We start from the raw sequence: 24,246 nt of genomic DNA on the forward strand, positions 1-24,246 counted from the left end.
AAAATAGTATCTTATTTTTCCAATTACATGTAAAGATAGTTTTCAACATTCATTTTTGTAAGATTTTGTAAGAAGTTAATCTCACTTTACATCTAAGCAATTACTACTTTACTTAAAATAGTATCTTATTTTTCCAATTACATGCAAAGATAGTTTTCAAAATTCACTTTTGTAAGATTTTGTAAGAAGTCACTATTCTCACTTTACATCTAAGCAATTATTACTTAAAATACTATTTTATTTTTCCAATTATATGCAAAGATAGTTTTCAACATTCACTTTTGTAAGATTTTGTAAGAAGTCACTATTCTCACTTTACATCTAAGCAATTATTACTTAAAATACTATTTTATTTTTCCAATTATATGTAAAGATAGTTTTCAACATTCACTTTTGTAAGATTTTGTAAGAAGTCACTATTCTCACTTTACATCTAAGCAATTATTACTTAAAATAGTATCTTATTTTTCCAATTACATGCAAAGATAGTTTTCAAAATTCACTTTTGTAAGATTTTGTAAGAAGTCACTATTCTCACTTTACATCTAAGCAATTATTACTTAAAATACTATTTTATTTTTCCAATTATATGTAAAGATAGTTTTCAACATTCACTTTTGTAAGATTTTGTAAGAAGTCACTATTCTCACTTTACATCTAAGCAATTATTACTTAAAATACTATTTTATTTTTCCAATTATATGTAAAGATAGTTTTCAACATTCACTTTTGTAAGATTTTGTAAGAAGTCACTATTCTCACTTTACATCTAAGCAATTATTATTGCTGTTATTTTCTCAATAGTATTTTTTCCAATCACATGTAAACAGTTTCCAACATTCCCTTTTATAAGATTTATAAGATTTGAATTCTAATTTTTTTCTCCCTAACTTTGACAGTAAGCTATTTGATTATTGGGAACAGGCTCAGAAAGATTATGGGACTTGCAGGGAGTTGGGGCTTATAGTGAGTACTGTTTGAGGCTGGATTTAGACCTTTCCATCTATTGTCTGCAGGTCTCTTGTGGGGAGTGGATTTTGGTAATTAAAAGACAAACCCACAGCCCAGGAGCTTGCTTTTTATTTGGGGAGGAGAGAAAGACATGCCCTCTTATGAGTAGGTGGGAAATATACAAAATCAATATAAGGTTCTTGGAGGGACAGTTGAGAACAGAAGAGGCTTCACGGTGGGAGTCAGCACTTTTATCCTCTCAGAGAAACTGGGAATTCTAAGAGGCAGAGGTGAGGAGGGAGTATGTTCTGGGCTGGGATACCAGAAATTGTGCTTGGATTTTTTAAAAAGTAGGGAAAAAAGTGACTTTTCATGGCTTTATTTGGGGTTTTCTTGGCAAAGATATCGACGTGGTTTGCCATTCTTTTTCCAGCTCATTTTACAGATAAAGAAATTGAGGCAAACAATTCCCCAGGATCAAACAGTTAGGAAGTATTTAAGGAAATGTGACAATCATTGGAAAATGTCATTCTTTAGTATATTATGAACAAAGAAGTAATTAAAATACTTAAAATTAAGGGAAAGCTGTCTCGGCCCGCAAGGCAGCGTGTGTGGACCCTGGAAGAAAAGAGACAGAAGTAACAGAGAGGGGGCGAGCAGGAGGAGGCAAGACAAAACAATCTGATCAAGCCTCATTTTAATGGGTGCAATAGTACAGATATATATAGCAGCAGAACTTAGTACAGGGTGGGGGTCCTAGACAAAGGATTGGTTTCCCGCCCAAGGATGAGCTGATCAGGTGTCTTTGGTCACGTAGGAAGCTCCAGGATGTGATTAGGAGATGTCTAGATATCTGCCTGTTCAAGGTTAGGGCAGTCCTTGGTCATGTAGGAAACTCCATGATGTGATTAAGAGATTCCTATTCAAGGTTAGGGCAGTCTTTTGGAATGTGGCCTTATCACCTGTATGGCCTTATGGTCTTATCACCTGTAGATTAGTGCCGGCTCCCCACTGAAAGCCTCATGAATCCTAGCACTGATAGACAAAAACAAAAATAAAACTCTATGTTTCCAAGGAGCCCACACTGTTGAGAGAGACAACATGTATATATGTGGATATATATTAAATTTATAGAAAAATACAAAGTAAAAAAAAAAAAAATTGGTGGGAGAAGGCATCAACTGCTGGGGGGCGGGATCAGAAAAAGTTTCATGTAGAACTGAGATTTAAAAAAATTTTTGGCAATTACGATGAAACTTCCAAATCCCTTCTCAGAATACTGTTTTATGTGCATGAAATACATAGAATTACAAAGAAAGCCTTTAATTAATCACATTTTAAAAGGTCATAGACTCTGGGGTAAGAACTCCTTAATAGATAGTACAAGTGGCGTTTTGGAGGAGTGGAGGCATCTGAAGAAGTACAGATGGGAAGGTATTACATTCAAGGCTTGGGAGACTACAAAGACACAAAGACAAGATGAAACTATAAGGAACAGCAAGAAAGCTACTCTGACTGGATCATAGAGTGATGTAAGATGAGAAATGTTTAATAAGGTTGGATAGGTAGGTTGAGACCAGAATATAAAGAGCTTTAAAAAGCAGACTTTATGTTTGATCCTAGAAGCCCTAGGTAGAAAACTACTGCAGATTATAGTTTAAGGGAATGAGATGGTCAGACCTGTGCTTTAGAATACATATGAACACACACGTGTGTGTGGATACACACATAGATAATAAGATTTTAAGAGAGAAATCCAAATCCATCCATTGACATAGAATGAACAAGTTTAAAAATATACCTTTACTAGAGGCACAAAGAAAAATGTAAATTTTTAAAACATCAGTTCTGTGCTTATTCTGTATAATGAAGGCACTAACTTATGTAAAACTGTGTGTGAATTCTTAAGAACAGACTTCCCCAATAGAAGAGTGTTGTTTAAGAGTGCTATTTACTAGATGAAATAAAGACAATTTCTGTCTTAATTTATGCTTGATTTCACTTGCAATTTAAGAGAGCTTTAGTTTACCACTTGTAGACAGTGATCCCTATCTCTTTAGTGAATGTGAAAACAAGTTGAAATATTTTGATTTTATAACTGGTGGAGCTTTTCTGCCTTTATATAAAAAGATAAGATGCTAATTTGTATAACAATTGTGAAGTCCTTTTCTCCTATAGTTCTGATGATCTCAACAATTATGCCCTGTGTTAGAATCTTAAATTTGGAAAATTTGGTAAGGCAATACTGAAGCTGTCTTTTTTTTTTTTTTTTTTTTTTAAACAGACTCCTTTTAGGGTGATTTTAAATATGTTAAACATTCTTGGGTATTTGTGCATAAACTATTATTTATGAATTACATAATAAAATGTTAATATCAAAAGGTCACTCAGCTTTTTAAAAAAAATGCCAGCTGTCAAGATGTGATGAGAGGATGTAAATTAATCTTTATGTTATCCTAAGAAAAACATAGGTAGGAATGTCATATTTTTCCTCCTCCAAAATATTTATTATATTTCAAATCTAAACATAAAGTAAGGTGCTTTGAAAAGGGTTTTGAATATGAAATCAGAAGCCCCAGTTCATATCTTGTTTTTGCTACTTACTGCTTCTAGATCTTGGATAAGACATTGAACTCTCTTTAGGCCTCAGTTTCTTTATTTGTAAAATTGAAGGAGATAGAGACAACATTGGATAGAGGCTAAATTGAGACTAGATGATGTTAAGTTACCTCCCAACTTTATACATCATTGATTCTAGGACATCATTGATTCTAGGATCTCTTTTAGTGTTTTGTAACTCTTAAAACTATATATAAATGGGTTACCATTTATGAAAATGAAATGATGCTTGGAAAGGAGATGGATAGTGATGTGATAAAAGCAAAAAATAAATAAAAAGTAGTCTGTATTCCACTGGTATCCATGTAATTTCAAGAAAGAAGGCCTCTTTGGAATGTATAAGGATGACATGAATAGAAGTCATATGGATGGTTACAGTTTTTATTGAAGGAAATATTCAAATTGATAAGTTTACAGATCCCTCCTCACTTCTCCAACTTTTATATGAAATTATTCCTCATGCCCTTCCCAGTGATTCAGTTGTGAATGCTCTCACTAAAAGCCTTGTATCTGTTAGATTTATTCTCTTTGTATATTTTTTAATATACTTACACATATATTTATTTCTCCCAGTAGAATATAATAAGATCCTTGAGGATATGTATTGGTTCACTTTTTGTATTTGTATCCCCAATGCTTAGCACAGTGTAAGCTCATAGTGTAGCTCATAGTAGTATATTTACTAAATGCTGTTTGTTTGGTTAATTCTTTGAAGCATCAAAGAATATAAAGTACACCATACTTTATCACACAGTGTCTGAAAAGTATAAAGAACAAGATTCTAATGTGCTTATTTATCAACTATAAAAAAGTATTTCTCCTACAAAATGTCTGCCACATACCTATTAAAATCCATGAGAATCTTTGAAAAATGCAACAAGAGAACTTTGTTTAGTGAGCCTTTGATTATAAATATGAAATGAGGTATAAAACAGGGAGATGCAACTCACTAGAGATATTTGCTACTGTTCAGTGAAGAGACCAAACTGAAAATTTCTCAGTGGATTGTGAGAGCCTCCATATTCTCCTGTAGATGGCGTTGTATGGCATCAAACCCCAGAATATTATAGCGATGTCTGGATGAGATCCATCATCACTCGAGAAAGTTTGGCCTTGCTCTCCAGAGAGAGGAAAAGAAGACAAGTCTGTTGTTAAGAAGGTGAAATGAAGTTCCATAGTCCTCAGAACTGACCGTCATAGCTTTAGATTTTGAAGGAGGTCCCTGTGGCATTATGTGCAGAGAGGTAACTAGAGACTTACATTAAATGATTTGCTCAGGCCATATAATAACATGGCTAGCATTTTGAACCTGGTTTTCTGACTTGACATTTGGCTTTATTTCCAAGGTAGCACTTACATTTCAGTACAAATAGATGATGACTGGGTTCCAAAATTATAAGAATAGAGTGTGTTGGTCAGTGCTTTAAATCATCCAAAAATCCTGAAAGAAAATTCCATCTTAAAAACCAGTACTTGTATAGTGATGTTATATGACTGTAAGTCAGAATACCAAAATTTGCAAAAAATTAATGTCTGGTTTCCTACCCAAAGGCCATTTGAGAGAGATGCATGGTGGGTGTGAATAGGTTGTAACATATTAGCAATGAAAAATTGTACATCAAAAGCAATATAAAAGTTATAAAAGAGATTAATGACCAGAAGAAGAGGTGAGCTGGTCAAAGTAGTTGAGAGCAAGGGATTACAAATGGCCAGTCTGTGTGCTTCATTGGTACTAACATGATGTCAAAAAATCCAGAGGAAAGTTCTTAGCTGGATACAGATACAGGTTCATATAATAAGAAGGTATAGATGGTTGTGATCTACACCATTTGAGGGAGAACTCTTACACCAATGAACCCAAAGGGCCATTGAAGTATTATAGTTTCCAGATTCCTATGAGGCCTCCAATTGTAAAAAGGAAAATGAAGCCCAGGGCTCACAGTGTAGAGCTGGAGATCATTTAATGTTCCCCTTGTGTAGTGTAGCCAGCCAGCTAAATACTTTAACGCCAGTAGGGATAGCAATGATTATTGTAGCTAATGTGAAATATGCCCATGTGTCTACATTTAAACCAACAGTAAATATGTGGTGAGCTCATACAATGAAGCCTAGGAATCCAATGGATATTATTGCTCACACCATTCCTATGTAACCAAAAGGTTTTTTTTCGCCTGCATAGTATGTAACAATGTGAGAAATGATTCCAAAGTCTGGTAGAATTAGACTATATACTTCTGGGTGTCCAAAGAATCAGGATAGATGTTGGTATAGGATTGGGTCTCCTCCTCCAGCAGGGTCAAAGAATGTTATGTTTAGGTTGCAGTCTGTTAAGAGTATTGTAATACCAGCTGCTAAAACTAGCAAAAATAGAAGTAGTAATACTGCTGTAATTATCACAGATCAGACAAATAATGGTGTCTGATATTAGGATATTGCAGGAGGCTTCATGTTGATAATTGTTCCTGGTAATTGCATGTGACACTTATGAATAGAGAAACTAGCATCCAGGCAAGGAGAGAGGATTTTCCAGAAATTAGAGATAGACATAATTAGCTGCATCTTCTGCTCTTGTGCTTTTTATTCTATTTTTTGATGCTATTAAAAATTCTTTGGTGGCAATTGGGTGGTGCAATGGATAGAGTGCTAGACTTGGAATCAGAAAGATTCATCTTCCTGAGTTCAAATCTGACTTCAAACCTGTATTAGCTGTGTGACACTATTTGCCCTGTTTGCCTCAGTTCCTCGTCTGTAAAATAACCTGGAAAAGGAGGTGAACCACTCTCTGTTTTTTGCTGAGAAAATCCTAAATGAGGTCATGAAGAGTCGGACAAAACTGAAATGATTAAATAACAAGAACAAAGGTTCTTTAATTCTCAAAAGGGATAGAAAGCCCCATGAGGTAAATTTTTATCAATTAAAAGGAACTTCATGTTGTGTCTGCTCTCCTTGTAGTTTTGTCTGACTGATAAATAAATTTAAGTTTTCAGTCCCAAATGGAGGTAGAATGTTTGGTGTCTAAGGAAGTGGAAGAACCTGGAGATGAGTTCCAACATAAAATAAGAAACAATTGTAGTTTGTATCTCAGTTCTCATTCCTCACATATATTCAGTTTGTCATTGTAGTTGATCATAGGGGATTAGCTATGATATCAAACTAAAAGTAGAAAGAAGGCTGGGATTTTCTCCAATTACGGAAAGCAAAGAGAATTTTTCAGTGACATGTAATATGCTTATGTTTCTGCCATTTGTTTCTAAAATTCAAGTTCATTTCTATTCTAGAAGAAAAGTGAAAGGATTGGAGGAACACATTTCTATTTTTTAGGTTATGGAGGAAATTAAATTGTTCCTTGAGAGAAAGGAAGATATGCTTTAAGGCAGAAACAAGAACAAGGAAATAAAGAGATAGAAAGGAATTCTCACCACTATTTGGGGTTTGGAAGTTGGCAGGGAAGAAATTGGAACCATTGGAAATATAATAGGTCCAATAGTGTAGATAGCATTTGTGGAAGAGGAACTGGATTTTGCTTGGAGGAAGCAACTTTGTTGGGTTTTTTTGGGGGGGAGGGGTGTTAAATTTATTTTTAAATTAATTTTTATTTTATTAAAGCTTTTTATTTACGAATTTTATGGGTAATTTTTCAACATTGATCCTTGCAAAACATTCTATTCCAAATTATCCCCTTCTTCCCCCAACTCCCTCCCCTAGATGGCAGGTAGTCCAATACATGTTAAATATGTTAAAATATATGTTAAATACAATATATGTATATATGTTTATAGTTATCTTGCTGCACAAGAAAAATTGGATCAAGAAGGGAAAAAAAACTGAGGAAAAAACCAAAATGTAAGCAAACAACAATAAAGTGAGAATGCTATGTTGTGTTCCACACTCAACTCCCACAGTTCTCTCTCTGGGTGTAGATGACTCTCTTCATCACTGAACAATTGGAATTGGTTTGAATCCTCTCATTGTTGAAGAGAGCCGCATCAAAATTGATTGTTTTAAATGTCCATCAGAATTGATTGTCATATAGTGTTTGTTGTTGGTGCCATGTACAATGATCTCCTGGTTCTGCTCATTTCACTTAGCATCAGTTCATGTAAGTTTCTCCAGGACTCTTTGAAATCATCCTGCTGCTAGTTTCTTACAGAACAATAATATTCCATAACATTCATATACCCTAACTTGTTCAGCCATTCCCCAATTTTAAAAAAAAATTTTAATAGCTTTTTATTCACAAATTATATGCATGGGTAATTTTACAGCATTGACAATTGCCAAACCTTTTGTTCCAATTTTTCCCCTCCTTCCCTCCACCTTCTCCCCTAGATGGCAGGATGACCGGTAGATGCTAAATATATTAAAGTATAAATTAAATACAAAATAAGTATACATGACCAAACCGTTATTTTGCTGTACAAAAAGAATCGGACTCTGAAATATTGTACAATTAGCTTATGAAGGAAATCAAAAATGCAGGTGGGCAAAAATATGGGGATTGGGAATTCTATGTAATGATTCTTAGTCATCTCCCAGGGTTCTTTCGCTGGGTGTAGCTGGTTCAGTTCATTACTGCTCCATTGGAACTGATTTGGTTCATCTCATTGTTGAAGAGGGCCATATCCATCAGAATTGATCATCATATAGTATTGTTGTTGAAGTATATAATGATTTCCTGGTCCTGCTCATTTCACTCAGCATCAGTTCATGTAAGTCTCTCCAGGCCTTTCTGAAATCATCCTGTTGGTCATTTCTTACAGAACAGTAATATTCCATAATATTCATATACCACAAATCATATACCCTCCAATTGATGGGCATCTACTCAGTTTCCAGTTTCTGGCCACTACAAAGAGACCTACCACAAACCTTCTTGCACATACAGATCCCTTTCCCTTCTTTAAGATCTCTTTGGGATATAAGCCCAGAAGTAATCCTGCTGGATCAAAGGGTATACACAGTTTGATAACTTTTTGAGCATAGTTCCAAATTGCTCTCCAGAATGGTTGGATGTATTCACAATTCCACCAACAATGTATCAGTGTCCCTGTTTTCCCACATCCCCTCCAACATTCTGCATTATCTTTCCCTATCATTCTAGCCAGTCTGACAGGTGTATAGTGGTATCTCAGAGTTGTCTTAATTTGCATTTCTCTGATTAATAATGCCTTGGAGCATCTTTTCATATGGCTAGAAATAGATTCAATTTCTTTGTCTGAGAATTGTCTGTTCATATCCTTTGACCATTTATCAATTGGAGAATGAATGGTTCACTCCCTAATTGATGGGTATCCATTCAGTTTCCAGTTTCTAGCCACTACACAAAGGGCTGCCACAAACATTTTTGCACATATAGGTTCCTTTCCCTTTAAGATCTTTTTTTGAGAATATAGGCCCAGTAGGAATACTACTGGATCAAAGGGTCTGCACAGTTTGATAACTTTTTAAGCATAGTTCCAAATGGCTTTCCAGAATGGTTGGATCAGTTCACAGGTCCACCAACAATGTATTAATGTCCCAGTTTTCCCTTATCACCTCTTAACATTCATCATTATCTTTTCCTGTCATTTTAGTCAATCTGAGAGGTGTGTGGTGGTATCAGAGTTGTCTTTGCATTTCTCTGAGCAGTAGTGATTTGGAGCACCTTTACATATGACTAAAAATAGTTTCAATTTCTTCATCTGAAAATTGTCTGTTCATATCCTTTGACTATTTATCATTTGGAGAATGGCTTGAATTCTTATAAATTTGAGTAATTCTCTATATATTTTAGAAATGAAGCCTTTATCAGAACCTTTGAATGTAAAAATGTTGTCCCAGATTATGAGGAAGTAACTTTGTTGAGCTCAAGGGAATGTCCTTAGTAGAATGTCTGTTAGTAGGAAAGAGGTCATTTAGTAATAGAGGAAAAGTGGTGAAGTGGTGGGTAGTGACTTCTTGTGAAGAGCACCAAAGCAGTTGTCGACCAGAGAGAAACGAGATCTGCTGCTGCCCCAGGATGTGTATCTGGATTGTAATGGCGAGCATTCTAAAAGTTGTCAAACTTGATGATCATACCCTGCTTATGATTCACGTGGGAACAAATGTTATCCTAAAGAAACCTAAAAAATATAGCTTAGCATTTTAAAGAATTGGGCAAAAAACTAAAGCCCTTGGAGCACAGATGGTGTTTTTATCACTACTACTGATTGACTGTAGAGGATTCAGAAAAGAAAAGCAGATACGGGAAATGAACAGCTGGCTATGAAGACGGTGTGTGAGAAGTAGATTTCGATTTTTGAGCTGTGGCTTAAATTGTTGGAAAGGTGAGATGTTGACGAGGATTGGTTTATACCTAACAAATGTCAGAAAAATATATTTATCTGAAGTGTTGAAAATCTAATTAAGAGGTCTTTAAAATGAAAATGAAAGAGGAAGGAGAAAACTACTCAGTTTTGATAAGCTTCTTACCAAGGAACAGCAGGTGTAGTATTGGAAGAAGAAAGATACAAGAACTAATAGAAGATAGTATCTAAGAAGAGAGTCTGGCATATCTTTATATAAGCACACACAAAGTATGGGAAGTAAATAGGGTGAACTAGAGATTAACACAAGGAAGCAAATTTGATATCATTAAAATTTAGTAGGTTGAAACTCGAGAGTGGCATTTGACTCTGGAATGAAATAACTTATTCAGAAGGAACAGAGTATGTGAAAAATATCAGTGGCATCATATGTTAATAACAGTTAGAATTTACATAGTTCTTTGAGTTTTGCAAAGTGATTTACATGTGTTATTCCATTTGATTACTACTTCATATATAGGAAGACTATAAGGAAATCCAGGATTCTGAGTGGGAGGAGAAGATCAATGGAAGAAGAAAAATATTGTAGGCATATGCTGTAGACTGTTGGATAGGAAAAGAAAATAGATGAGAAGATTGGAAAACTGGCATATAAAACACAATATTGTAATAATGGGAAACTATTTATCTAGATATTTTTCTGGCATTTTCCCTATGTCAAAAGCAGAGTACCTAGTAAATTTGTGACTTGACTTAAGGATAATTTCAATCTTTTCTAATCACATGGATTATTATTATGCCAAAAGAAGTGATGATGAGAAATTCTGAAAATAGAGGAGAGTAGATCTGGGAAAACTGCACACAATGACTATCACAAATGAAAAGAGCTCTAACAGTAAAACTCAGATTAATTGCAGACTAATTTTGATCCCAGAATATTGAGGAAGATACAATCTTGTCTCTATAAGAAATAGGATACTTAGTATGGAGGTTGCATTTATTTTTAGGTGCTGTTACTTTAGTTGAGTTTTGTTTATATTTTTTGTTGTTATGAGGTAGCTTTCATTGAGGAGAGTGTCGAGAAAAGCTTCTGACATTTAATGAGTTATTAGAGAAGGAAGTAAAAAAAAAAGCAACACAAGGAACTTCTATTCTGTACTTACTTCTAAATAATAAGGAATAACTGGTTGCTAAAATAAAAAATGACAAGAATTTAGAAAACCAGTCACTACTCCATAATAGAGTTCATGCTTAAGTAAGAGTGAAAACCTGGGCATAGTCTCATTTACAACCTAGATTTTGAAAAAGCAGATTTAAAAGGTGGAGGGAAAGGATAGGTAGAATCCAGTAGCCTAATATTTTATTTGGGCCATTGGATATAAAATTGGATTTGCAACAAAAACATTTGGTACAGAGGGTCCTGGAAGTCTCTTAATTAAATTTTGACACATGGCTCACTCCAATGAGGAAGAAAAAAGGGAGAGATGGTTAAAGGGTGGATGGATAATAGGTAATTCAGCAAAAAGTCGGGTAAAGAATATCTCTAAATGTATTTTTGTTTTATATCAGCTTCATTTCCAAATGTATCTCTCTCTGTGTCCCAGTAACACAAACCAGTGAGCAACAACAACAACAACAACAAAAAAAAAAAAAAAAAAAAAAAAAGAAAGAAAAGAAAAGAAAAAGAAAATTGGTTTGGCAAATTTTGTCAACATAAGTCTGAAAATTTTTAAGGTATATTGTACTATCATTAGGGCAGAGAAGAACAACTGAAAAAGCTGGCATAAGTGGTCTAGAAGGGGGCTGAAGACTTGACTATTGCAAATGTTTTTTACCTTTCTGTGTAGTTAATTTACTTGCCATCTATTGTAAATCAGTGAATTTCAAAGAAAATAATGATATACAAAATTATCAGTTATTGGTCAATATGGATTCCAATTAAACAAAAAACCCACTACCTATTAAGAATATAATGTAATTACATATGAATGTAATTTTAAATATTTGTATCTCTATAGTCTTCCAACTCTCAATTCATATTTTATGTTTAGTGTAGGTACAACTTTGAACAATGATATGTGAACTTGTGCCATGAATTGAGTATTTCTGGTCATTTCTAAATTTTATTGGAACATATGTTTCTGAATTTTGACAATATGACAACAGTCTCATTATATATAATGACAACTTTCCCAAATCATTTGTTTTTAAAAACAGCTTTTTGTGAACAAAGTTGCAATTTGGAAAGTTGAGGTATAATCTTATTGTTTTAATAAAATATCAATGTTAATAAAATATTTAAAATATTAATATAAGAGGACAGTATTTGACATTAATAGGATATCTTTAATAAAAAAATTTGGTTTTTTTTTAAAGGTTAAATTGCCTGTGTACAATATATAGCATTTCTTTTGAAAATATTTCTAATTATATTTTCATTTTCAAATAAGATTATGCCAAAATTATAAAAATTACATATGTAAAATTCTATTGAGATACAAGACAGCTGCATTTTTGAGTAGTTACTCTAAATATGTAAGCATTTAAAACACATTGTATTGTACAAATTTAATTATATTTAACATGTACAAATCTATATCATATATATGAGGGTTACACTTAAAGATGATGCATTTCCTTTTCCATTTAATAGCTCTGTGACTTTGGGCAAATCACTTACCACTCAGGACCTCAGTAAAATGAGAATGTTGGTCTAGATAGTCATTAAAAGTTCTTTGGAATTCTAAATCTCTGATTCAATTTTTCTATGAACCAATCATCATCATTCATTGTCTTCTATTCACCAGTTCTGGCAATACAAAAACAAAAAACAAAACTGCATTTACTGCAGTGTGAGTTATAATCATGTGATGTATTGTGATTTTGGTTTTAAGTTTCTATTGTGTTGACTTTTTTTCTATATTAACATGCTCTTTAAGAAGAAATATTTTATTATCATGTTTCATTTGTACATTGGATAGGGAATATTTTTTTTCTTTATTTGGTTCATCAATACTAATCCTATAAAAAAGATTTTTAATTTGTCTGCAGCCTCTCCTTTCTTTATGCCTCTTCTTTCATTACCTATCCCTTCTTTTTCACCATTAATGCAGACTTTGAAAATTTTTTTCACTAGATCCAAACCTGCTCTCTGCATCCCTTCTCATGTTTTCCTCTATCTGTGCAAAGAAGGGAAAGAGGTACATTGTCTCCATTTTTCTTTGATGCCAAATTTGGACATTATGATTATAGCCTTCTGTTCTTGATTTTAAGAACATTTATGGTCTATAGAAGAAAGGCAAAATAACTGAGGAGTACAAAAGGCTAATATGATCCAATAAAAAGAGCAACAGATGAAAATTAAGAATGAGCAGAAGCTGATAATAAATGCTAAAGATATGAAAATAGAATTTTTAAAAGCTCTTTTTGGTGGATGAGAAGGATCAAAGAATAAGACTGCTGCTTGTGGGCAGATAGACTAGTAGTGATGGTAAGGCTGAATTAATCTATTCTTCTTTTGTGCCTCTTTTTAAAGTAGAGATTGTTGGGTTGAGAATAGACTAAAAATGGTAAACAGAGAGTAGAAACCCAATTATAGCGGGTGAGATGGTCAGGTATCATCCAGGTGCTTTCAAACAACCAGTATGGTACTGTGGGAAAAGATTTCGAGTCAAGATCAAGGTTTAAACATAGCATTTCTGTGCCTCTCTGCAAGTTATTTAACCTCTTTGGGTCTCAGTTTCCTCATCTGTAATGAAATGGGGGAAAGGGATTTAACTTGATAGTTTTTAAAGGACCTTCTGGTTTGGAATCTATAACCCCAGCATTCTGTCAATAAATCAAGAATTCATAAGTGTTTTCTATGTGCCTAGGCACTGTGCAAGGAGCTGAGAACATAAAGACAAAAATGGAATAACTCCTGCCTTCAAAGTGCATGTAATCTATTGGGGAAACCATGCGTGCATGCATGTGTCTGTGCATATGTGCCTGCGTTTGTGTCCATATCCATGAATCAAGTCATGTGGTTGAAATATTCTCTATCATACAGTAATGAATGAAAAGATGTGATTGATGAGCCAGTATTAATGGCTTTTTCAAAAGCAAATGGAAGAGATACTCTACAATTGGGAAGGGGCAGATATCAGTATTGTTTTATAAAAGGAAAGAAGATGAAGTTCTTAATTTTTTTTTTTTTGATAATAGCTTTTTATTTTCAAAATACATGGAAAGATAGGTTTCAACATTCATCCTTGAAAAACCCTTGTGTTCCAAATTTTTCTCCCTTCCTTCTTCCAGCTCTCTTCCTCTACACAGCAAGTAATCCAATATAGGTTAAATATGGGCAATTCTTCTAAATATATTTCCACGTTTATCATGCTGTACAAGAAAAATCAGATCAAAAAGGGAAAAAAAATGAAAAAAAAATTCAGCAAGCAACAAAAGATGGAAATATCATGTTGTAATCCATGTTCAGTTCCCATAGTCCTCTTTATGGAATGCATTTGGCTCTCTCCATCATAAGTCTATTGGAGTTGGTCTGAATCACCTCATTGTTGAAAAGAGCCAGTTCCATCACAGTTGATTATTCCATACTCTTCTTGTTGCTGTGTATGATGTTCTCTTCACTTCACTTAGTATCAGTTCATATAAATCTCTCCAGGCCTTTCTGAAATTATCCTATTGATCATTTCTTATAGAACAATAATATTCTATAAAATTCATATGCCATAACTTATTCAGCCATTTTCTAGCTGATGGGCATCTACTCAGTTTCTAGGTTCTTGCCACTACCGAAAGGCCTGCTATAAATATTTTTTGCACATGTGGTTCCTTTTCCCTTTTTTATGATCTCTTTAGGATACAGATCCAGTAAGGACACTTCTGGATCAAAGGATATACACAGTTTGATAGCCCTTTGAGCATAGTTCCAAATTGCTGTCCAGAGTAGTTGGATCAGTTCACAATGTATTAGTGTCCCAGTTTTCTCATATCCCTTCCGACATTTATCATTATCTTTTCCTGTTATAATAGCCAATCTGAGAGGTGTGTAATGGTACCTCAGAATTGTCTTAATTTATTTCTCTGATCAGTAGTGAGTTAGAGCATTTTTTCATATGACTAGAAGTAGTTTTAGTTTTTTCTTTTGAAAATTGTCTGTTTATATCCTTTGACTATTTATCAATTCGGGAATGGCTTGTATTCTTATGAATTTGAGTTAATTCTTTATATATTTTAGAAATGAGGCCTTTATCAGAAATTTTGGATATAACAGATTTTTCCCAGTTTTTGTCTTCCCTTCTAATCTTGGCTGCATTGCTTTTGTTTGTACAAGACCTTTTAAATTTAATATAATAAAAAAAATTCATTTTACATTTCATAATGTTCTCTAGTTCTTATTTGGTCATCAATTCCTTCCTTCTCCACAGATCTAAGAGGTAGGGTATTCCTTGTTCTCCTAATTTGCTTATAATATCATCCTTTATGTTTAAATCATGAACTCATTTCAACCTTATCTTGGTATATGGTATTGGATGTTGGTCAGTGCCTAGTTTCTGCCATACTGTTTTCCGATTTTCCCAGCAATTTTTGCCAAATAAATAGTGAGTTCTTATCTCAGAAGCAGAAGCTAGCATCTTTGGGTTTATCAAACACTATATTACTATAGTCGTTGGCTATTGTGGCTTGTGAACTTGACCTGTTTTGCTGATCAACTTCTACTTCTTAGCCAGTACCAAATGATTTTGATGACTGCTGCTTTATAATATTGTTTTAGATCTGGTGTAGCTAGGTCAGAAGGTGAAGTTCTTTAAACTATGGAGTAGTATACTTGATTAACAAAAATCTTGATAAACTATTTTTAAAATTAACTTTTTTTTTTCCATGAATGAAAATCTCTTTCTTCTATTTCCCTTTCCCCCAATAGGGAACCAAAAAATAAATGAAAGAAAATAAGATCTTTGTTATAAATATATACATAGATAGATATAGTCATGTGAAATAAATTCCTTCATTAGTTATATTTTAAAAACTGCATGCCTCAATCTTAATTGAGATTTTTCTATGCTTTTATATTATATTTGGATTTTTTCAGCATTTGACAAAACTTCTCATAGTATGTTTTTGGGTATGATGAAAACATATGTTAGAAAATTGTACAGCCAGATATATTTAGAACTTGTTGAATGCCAGAATCTATAAAGTTGTTATCTTTAGGATAACATCAACTTGAAGGGAGAAAATACCTCCAAAGATCTACTTTTGGCTTTGTCATATTTCATATTTTAATCATTGATGTGAATGAAGGCTTAGGAAGCATGTTGTTCACATTTTCAAATGACATGAATCATAGAGGAATGGATAATATACTGGCCGACAATTTAGAGCCAAATAGGGCTTGACAAATTAGAATATTGAATCAAATGAATAAGCTGAAATTTCACAAGGGTTAATGTAAAGTTCTACATTGGAGTTCAAAAAATTAACTTTATAAATACAGGATGGAGGAGGTATGGATAAACAGTGTCTGCCTGGAGATTTTATTAGCAAACCGTGACCCAGGAGTTTGTTCTTCTAGGCTTTATTAAGATGAGAATACTGTCATAAGGAAGAAGAGTTCCATGTTTTGCCCTGGTTAGGTCATAAATCACAAATGGAGCATTATTTTTACTTCTGGGCATTCTATTTTAGGAAAGACATGGGAAGATTAGAACTTAGCCAGAGGAGACTGATCAGGATAGTGAGGTCTGAAAACTATGCCTCATGAGGATTGATTGAAGGGATTGTGGATGTTGAGTCTGGAGAAGAGGAAATTTAGAAGAGACATGATGACATTTAAAAGGGAGAAGCGATTAAAATTGTTTGGTCTCAAAGCTAGGAGCAATGGATGAAAATTACAGAAGGAAAAAAAAATCACTTTGATGGTAAGGAAAAACTTTATAACAATTAGGGATATCAAAAATGGATTGGACTGTCTCACTGGAGTAGTGGTTTCCTTCTCATAGTGTACAAGTAAAGATGGAGCATTTGCTTTTTGGGAATGTTGTAGAAGGTATTTTCATATGTGAATCAGACTAAATAGACTAAACAGACTAAATCCAAAATTCCCTTCCAGCTCTTTGCCCATATCTACTATACTTCTTAGTTAGAGACTTGTTGGTCTCATATGTTGACATTTTAATAAAATCAGGAATAACTTTATAAAAAAATACTTTAAACCAGATTGCTTTCAAAAAAAGCTGTTTTGGGAAAGCTAGATAACACGGTTGATAGAGTACCAGCCCTGGAGTCTGGGGGATCCGAGTTCAAATTTGACCTCACATGCTTAATTCTTACGAGCTGTGTGATCCTAGGCAATTCCAACTGTCTTACCAAAAACAAAGAGAAAGAAAGAAAGAAGAAAGGAAGGAAGGAAAGAAAGAAAAAAAGGAAAACAAAGAAACAAAAAACTTGATTTGCAATGCCTCTTAACAAAAGTCAATTTTAAGTAGGTGATTTGTTTGAAATGACTGCATATTTGCTTTTTCATGTCATGATTTGTTATGTTGAATAAAGTAAAAATTTTTTCTTTCTCTTTCTTTTTCCTAGGAAGGTCACAGATCAAGTTGAACTGAAACTTCAGTATATTCTTCAATTCAAAACGAAATGAAAATAGCCATGTTGCTACTATTTCCTCACCATCATTTTCTTAGGAACCTTTCAAAAACATCTTTTCAAAACTACCAATTCATCTTTCATTCAGGCACTCGTTTTGGATCTGGATTCTCATGTACTCAGTCACTTAATTCTTTTGGATTGTATCGTGCTGAGTGGATGCTACCATCATGTGGTTTCAAAAGAAAACTAGGCATACAGACAACCCTAAAGTTACACACAGAAGGACTTTCTGACAAAGAACGAAGATTTGTGAATAAACTCTACACTGGTGTAATCCAAGGTCAAAGGGCCTCTCTAGCAGAATCTATTACTCTTATAGAATCAACTCATAGCAGGAAAAAAGAGTTAGCCCAGGTGCTTCTTCAGATGGTATTAAACTACCACAAAGAACAAGAGCAGTTAAATAACGGAAAACCACTGGCATTTAGAGTAGGTCAGTCATTTTTGTCCAGTAAATAAATAATTCTTAATTTTCTTTTCTGCTATTAAAATGATCCCTGACCTTTAGTCTTAATATTAAAAAAAAATCTTTCTACTCAGGATTTTTGGAATGAATTTTAGATGTCTTTTCTTTGACAATCAGCTTTAGATCATTGATTCATGGGTATTATTAAATTGAAAGATTTTGACTTGGTCATATGAGTCATGGTTTGTTAAGAGAAAAATAAAAATAAATTTTCCTTCTTCAAAGTGAGAGGCTCAACATATAGAATATTACTATTTTAAAGAAGAGGAATCTATACTGAAAATAATATTAACATTATTTTCTGAGAGTTTTTTATTTTGGTGATTAAGAGCCATGAGTGAATTGTCCAGTTTTTGTCTTTGTTCTAGATAATTACTCTCTTAGACAACATTTTCAGTTTCCTTTTTCTTTAGTAGGCAAAGCAAGTTCTTTATGGACCTCTTCTATTACATGTAAGAGTGTCTGGGAATAGCTTGAAATCTAGTCATCTTGACATTAAATATATTTTAAGAGGTGTTCTACCCTTTTTATTACTAGCCTGTAACACCTGAAAGACTATTTTGATTTCTGGAAATAGTGATTTATTTCTGAAACTGCAAAATCATTGTATATGTGTCTGACCACATAAAGAGAATCGAACAAATCAGATTTATGACCATGGGGAGTGATCAAATAATTAAAGTTGTGAATAAAGTAATAAGGAAAACTGCCTTAAGTGGCTTGAAGTTATTTTAGATTTATATTACCTAAAAGATTTTTTTCCAGACTTAGTTTAATACATAATCTTTAGTTCTTAGTTTGGGAGGCATTCTATATTTGCTTTAGAAATAGTTTCTAAACTGTGCTTTATCAGTATTTGAAATAGCTTGTGATTTTTCACTTTTCTGTATACCACCCTGAACTGGCATATTATCTGTTATATATGTCCTTATTTTGAAAGGTAACAGTGATCCATAATAATCATCTTTATATAATTAACAACAAACATAGCGGAGCACACTACAAAAACAAATTCTAGATGGATGAAAAACTTTAGTTGTTAGATTAAATGGATTTCTTTTTAAAAAAGTAAAGTCTTAGAAATGTCTGGAAGTAGAGTCAGAACTGGTTGACAGCTTGGTCCAAATTTGCGACTTTTTTTTCCTGACAGCCTCCACTTATTTTAATCATATTAGTCTAGGTAGAGCAGTGCCTCTAGTATAGATACCATAGATTATCATCATCATTATCATCAAGGGACATTGAACAGCTGTACAGTATGCAAGAGACTATGGAAGGTATGGGGAAGATTTAAAAGTGATAGCCTTTGTCCTTAAGGAACAGTGGTGATAGAGCCAAACTACTTGTTTATGACTTTTCACAAATTATTTAACCTTTCTTGGCCTCTATTTCTTCATCTACAAAATTCAGAGGATTGGACTGATAATGTTTAAGGTCCATTCCAGCTATAAATTTATGATCATATGTATCTTTAAGGTAAAGAATTTTGCCATTGTAACCCTAGCTCTCAGCACCGGGCATACATATATATTGCACAGTAGTCATTTAAATGCTTATTTGATTATAAAAGTTAATAATTAAAATACCTATCATGAAAATTTTGTTAAGGATAATTTTCTGGCTTTAATGGAAAAGTCAGTTACATCAGAATTTAGTTTAAATGGCATTCTTAGAGTGACTGATACATTTTGCTCTTTGAGAAATATTTGTCTTTTAATTGTGTTTGAGCCTACTTTGATAGATTGACTCAGCTATTCTATATATTCTGTATTATTTTGAATCAGGTTTGCCTTTCTAGTATACTATTCTGGATTTTGTTATAATTATATGGAAACATTAGTAAATTTTTCTTTTTGGGGGGGGAAGCTATTATTTTATCTCCCGCTACTTTTGAATTTATTGTCTCATTTAGTTTCTTTGCTGACTCTGGGTTTTCTAAGAGAATCGTCTTGTCATCTGCAATTAGGGATAGTTATGTCTCTTTGTTGACTGTGATTATGTACTTAATTTTTTTCTTATTGCTATTACCAGCCTTTCTAGACTATATCAAATAATCCTAGGAAAGAAAGTATCCTTGCTTTATGCTTATATTTACCAGGAAAGCTTCTAGTATCTTCCCATTGCAAATAATGCTATTTCTTGATTTTAAATATGTACTTTTTGACACATTAAAATGGCTTCAATATACTTAGGCTTTATCATGTTTTAAGGATAAATTAATAATTAACAATAAAATAATAATCCAAACCTTTTTCTGCACTATTATGATCATGTAGTGTGAGGCATTTTTTGTTTTTAATTTTAATTACACAAATTGTTTTCCTGATGTTAAATCATTCTTGCACCTCTGACATAAATTTAATTTGATCATAGTGAATAGTTACTTGGATCTATTACTGTATTTTTTTTTGCTAGGATTTCATTTAAAAATTTGAACTAAGATTGGTGCATTTTGAATAAAGGAAGAAAAGGGATTATTTTCTTGAGTACACATATCATTTCTTTTAAAGTGAGTATATATAAAATATCTTTAGTTATCTGGAATGTTCAGTTTTAAAGACTTTACCATTGGGAAGACCAAAGGCAAGCTTAGGATGATAGTGATGTTTATTTATTTATTTGGAAGCTAAAATTTTAGAAATTAAGTGGGATTGAGAGAAAAAAATATTATTATTATTATTTTTAGCCATTGAATTTAATTTTAAGATATGTTAAAAATTTTCTTCTATAACATATAAATTATTCAAAAAATTTCCTATTAACAAAGTTTGGAAGTGATTAAAATAGACAAATAGAAGTCCTAATGAATCACGAAAAATAGAGGCAATATTAATGTTTCACTTAATAGAATGCTGTTATTTATTGCCCTGAGTTAGAGAGTTTCTTTGTACTTTAGGGTTGTCTGGTCCCCCAGGGGCTGGGAAATCAACATTTATAGAATATTTGGGGAAGATGCTTACTAGGAATGGACACAAAGTATCTGTGTTGGCAGTGGACCCTTCCTCCTCTACAAGTGGTGGTAAGTATCACATTTATCTTTACAATTTAAGAAAGTTGAAATCAAATACAAAATGAAAAAACAAACCTGTCAGAACTGATTATGAGGTTCTCAGTATTTTACCCAAAGTTTTGTAATCTTTGACAATACTTTGTGAGTTTATTTTGGAAATTAAATTTTTACCCCTGTAAATGACTAGAAGCTGGTGTAGTCCTTTGGTTTTGTAAGTCTTGGAAACTTCTCTGTTAAGCAGGAGGAGAGCCACAAATAGGGAGTGCTCTCAGTACTCCTTAGGAAGGACGATCACTTCTCACTACTTACCTCCATAGAACTAGCATAATGATAGTATTTATGGCTCCATTAAAATCCTTTCTAGAGGATGAGCATTAGCTACTGCTTTAGAATAGAATCTAGTTCTTCCTTCTTTGGGAAGAGTTTTATGTCTTAGTGCCAATTACTTAGTGGTACTTTTTCCTTTTTTCCTGTGTGGGACATTCTATTACTCTTTGAACTCTTCTTCTGCAGGTCAAGGTTTCTTCTTTCTCTTTAGATCTTTTTTTTCTTTGTTTGATATTTAAGTGCCTTTTCTTTTTGTTAATTTTGCTTTTTAAATAAATTTTGTTAGTAGTTTTTGTTTTATATCACTGTAATTTATATATATATATATATATATATATATATATATATACACTCCATATCTTTTCTCTTTTTTCTTTTGTTCCAAAGAAAAAAGATTTAGCAGAAACATCCAAAGCAGTGGTCATATCTGACAGTGTATATAAAATTTTACCTGAGTTGCTGAAAGGAGGTGGTATACTTCTTTATTTGTTCTTTTCCGGCATCATTATTGACTTTTTAGTTACTCAGAGCTCAACTTCCTTTTAGTGATATTTTCATTTACATTGTTATGGTTACTAGACATATTTTTCTAGTTCTGCTATTTCTCTTTCCATTGATTTATATAAATCTCACATTTCTCTAAATTCCTCATTTGTCATTTCTTTTACTATATAACAATAATCCATTATGTTCATACACTACAGTTTATTCAGCTATTTCCCCACTGATGGGCACCCTCTTTGTTTCTAGTTTTTTTCTGTCACAAAAGAGGGCTGATTTAAGCATTTTGATATATATTGGATCTTTGTTACTATCTTTGAGTTCCTTTAGTTATGTATTTGTACCATTGTGGTATGGGTCTGAGCATTGGGTCAAAGGGTATGAAGAGTTCAGTCATTTTTTCTTGTACAATTCTGAATAATTTTCCAGAATGGTTAGGCTCATCAGCTCTCTAACAGTGCTTTAGTGAGCCTGCCTCACCACTGTCCACATAACTTTCACCATTCCCATTTCTGTTATCTTTGTTAATTTGCTGGGCATGAGATGAAACCTCAGACTTGTTTCTGTTTGTATTTCTATTACCATTTATGATTTAGAACATATTTTCGTGTGTTTGTTTATAGTTTACATTTGGGGTGGCTGAGTGGAAAATGCATAGAGCCCTGAGGCTGCAATCAAGAAGATGTCAGTTCAAATTTGGCCCCAGAGGCTTACTGTGTGACCCTGGAAAAGTCACTTAAATCCTGTTTGCCTTAGTTTCCTCCTCTGTAAAGTAAACTGGAGAAGAAAATGGTAAACCACTGCAGTATCTTTGCCAGGAAAACAAAAGGGTTTGTGAAAAGTTGGACATGACTGCAAATGATTGAACAGATTGACCAGAACTGTTTTTTTGAAAGTAACTTATTCATATCTTTTGACTTTTTTTTTTTTTTTAAATAAAATATTTCCTTTTTCCTGATAACCTACAAATGGAGAAGTTATTCTTGGAGTCCCTTGACCCTTTCTTCTCAAATGACTCTGCACTTTGAGTATATTTGTTTTGATTGGGATGGAAATATAAATATTGAATCCTTAATGTAAGTCCCTGCAAAATTTTTCCTGTTCTCCATGTTTAATGGAAGTGAGACTTTCTAGCCTTACCTTTCTTACTAGTAGCTCCTACTGATATTTTTGCCAGTTTAATGAATATAAAGTGATAGTTTAAGATTTCTTGATTTACATTTTTTCTGAGTAATGGGGAATTTTAGCATCTTTTTTATATGACTTTATCTTTTTACCTTAAAAATTTCCTGTTTTTGTATTGTTCTTATGAGTATGTATCAATTCCTTTTGATATTTGGTCTTTTTACATTTTGATAGTTTTAATGACAATATATCTGTATGTTTTTGCCTCACAGAATCCTTTTATCTTTATACAATCAGATCCATCAATTTTGCCTTCATTTTTATAACTTGTCTTCCTTTCCATATTTGAGACAAATATATTATCTTTTTCATTCTTATTCATATCTCATTTCATTCTCATTAGTTATTTCTAACTAAAAAACAATAGTTCGTTGATCCAGTTGGAACTTATGTGCCAACTCTAGGTTCTTTTTCAGGGTTCTCTATGCATCTGACAATTTTTATAATTATTTTGTGAAACATTTTAAAATATAGTGGAATGAGTTATACTTTAGCTGTTTTTTTCCTCCAAGGTTCTTCACAGGCTTACATGTCTAATGATACTTTTTAGAAACATAATTTACACTTCCCAATGATGTCCTTTCCTAGCATCTTTTCTTGTAACAAAGATGTATTGTCAAGCAAAAAAAAAAAAAAAAAAAAAAAAAAAAAAAAAAAAAAAAAGCCAACAAAATTGCTATTTCTTTTCTTTTCTTTCTTTTTTCCTTTTTTTTTTTTTTTTTAACACAATATATACCTCATTACAAGATATACCTATATCTGCCATCTCTTCTCTGCAAGGTCACAGGCATATTTTACTCCTGATATTCTGAAATTAAGATTGTTTGCTACATTATTCTGAGTTTTTCTTTATGTTCTTGTTGTCATCATTCCCTTGGTTCTACTTACTTTGCTTAGCTTTCATCTCATTCAAGTCTTCCAGAGTTTCACTAAATTCTTGCTTGTATTTTCATATTATATTACAGTTCATTTATACATTCTTCAATCAATGAGCATCTGTTTTGCTTTTAATTTCTTTTTTTTCCTATTAAAAATGTGCTTCCATGAACATTTTTCAAGTATATGCCTTTAGCCTTCTGTCTTTGACTTGGGATATGTGCCCAATAGTATGTCACTGAGTCAAAGGACATTTGTACACTTTAATTATTTTAAACATAGCTTCATCTTGGAATTTTCTTTTGGATTTTGAACTAAATAATCATATGTGAGCACTTCAAAATACAAAGAAAACAACAACAAAAAAGGATCAT

General features: G+C 32.9%; 1 protein-coding gene across 5 annotated transcripts in view; it reads left to right on the plus strand.

The window, feature by feature from the left end:
- The window catches only part of MMAA (metabolism of cobalamin associated A), an 89,826-nt gene that overhangs the window by 43,708 nt on the left and 21,872 nt on the right, over nt 1-24,246 (plus strand). For 2 of the 5 annotated variants that reach the window (XM_031943901.1, XM_031943900.1), the window contains exons 2-3: nt 17,439-17,940; nt 20,870-20,992. In XM_031943901.1, the coding sequence (XP_031799761.1) occupies nt 17,496-17,940; nt 20,870-20,992 (568 nt within the window). In that variant the 5' untranslated portion in view covers nt 17,439-17,495. Of the gene's footprint in view, nt 1-9,344; nt 9,876-17,438; nt 19,251-20,458; nt 20,483-20,869; nt 20,993-24,246 lie in introns of those variants that run through there. The other 3 variants (XM_003773164.4, XM_012552195.3, XM_031943903.1) reach the window with 3 other exon arrangements.

Source organism: Sarcophilus harrisii, chromosome 6 (assembly GCF_902635505.1).
Source record: "Sarcophilus harrisii chromosome 6, mSarHar1.11, whole genome shotgun sequence".
Classification (NCBI taxonomy): Eukaryota; Metazoa; Chordata; class Mammalia; order Dasyuromorphia; family Dasyuridae; genus Sarcophilus; species Sarcophilus harrisii.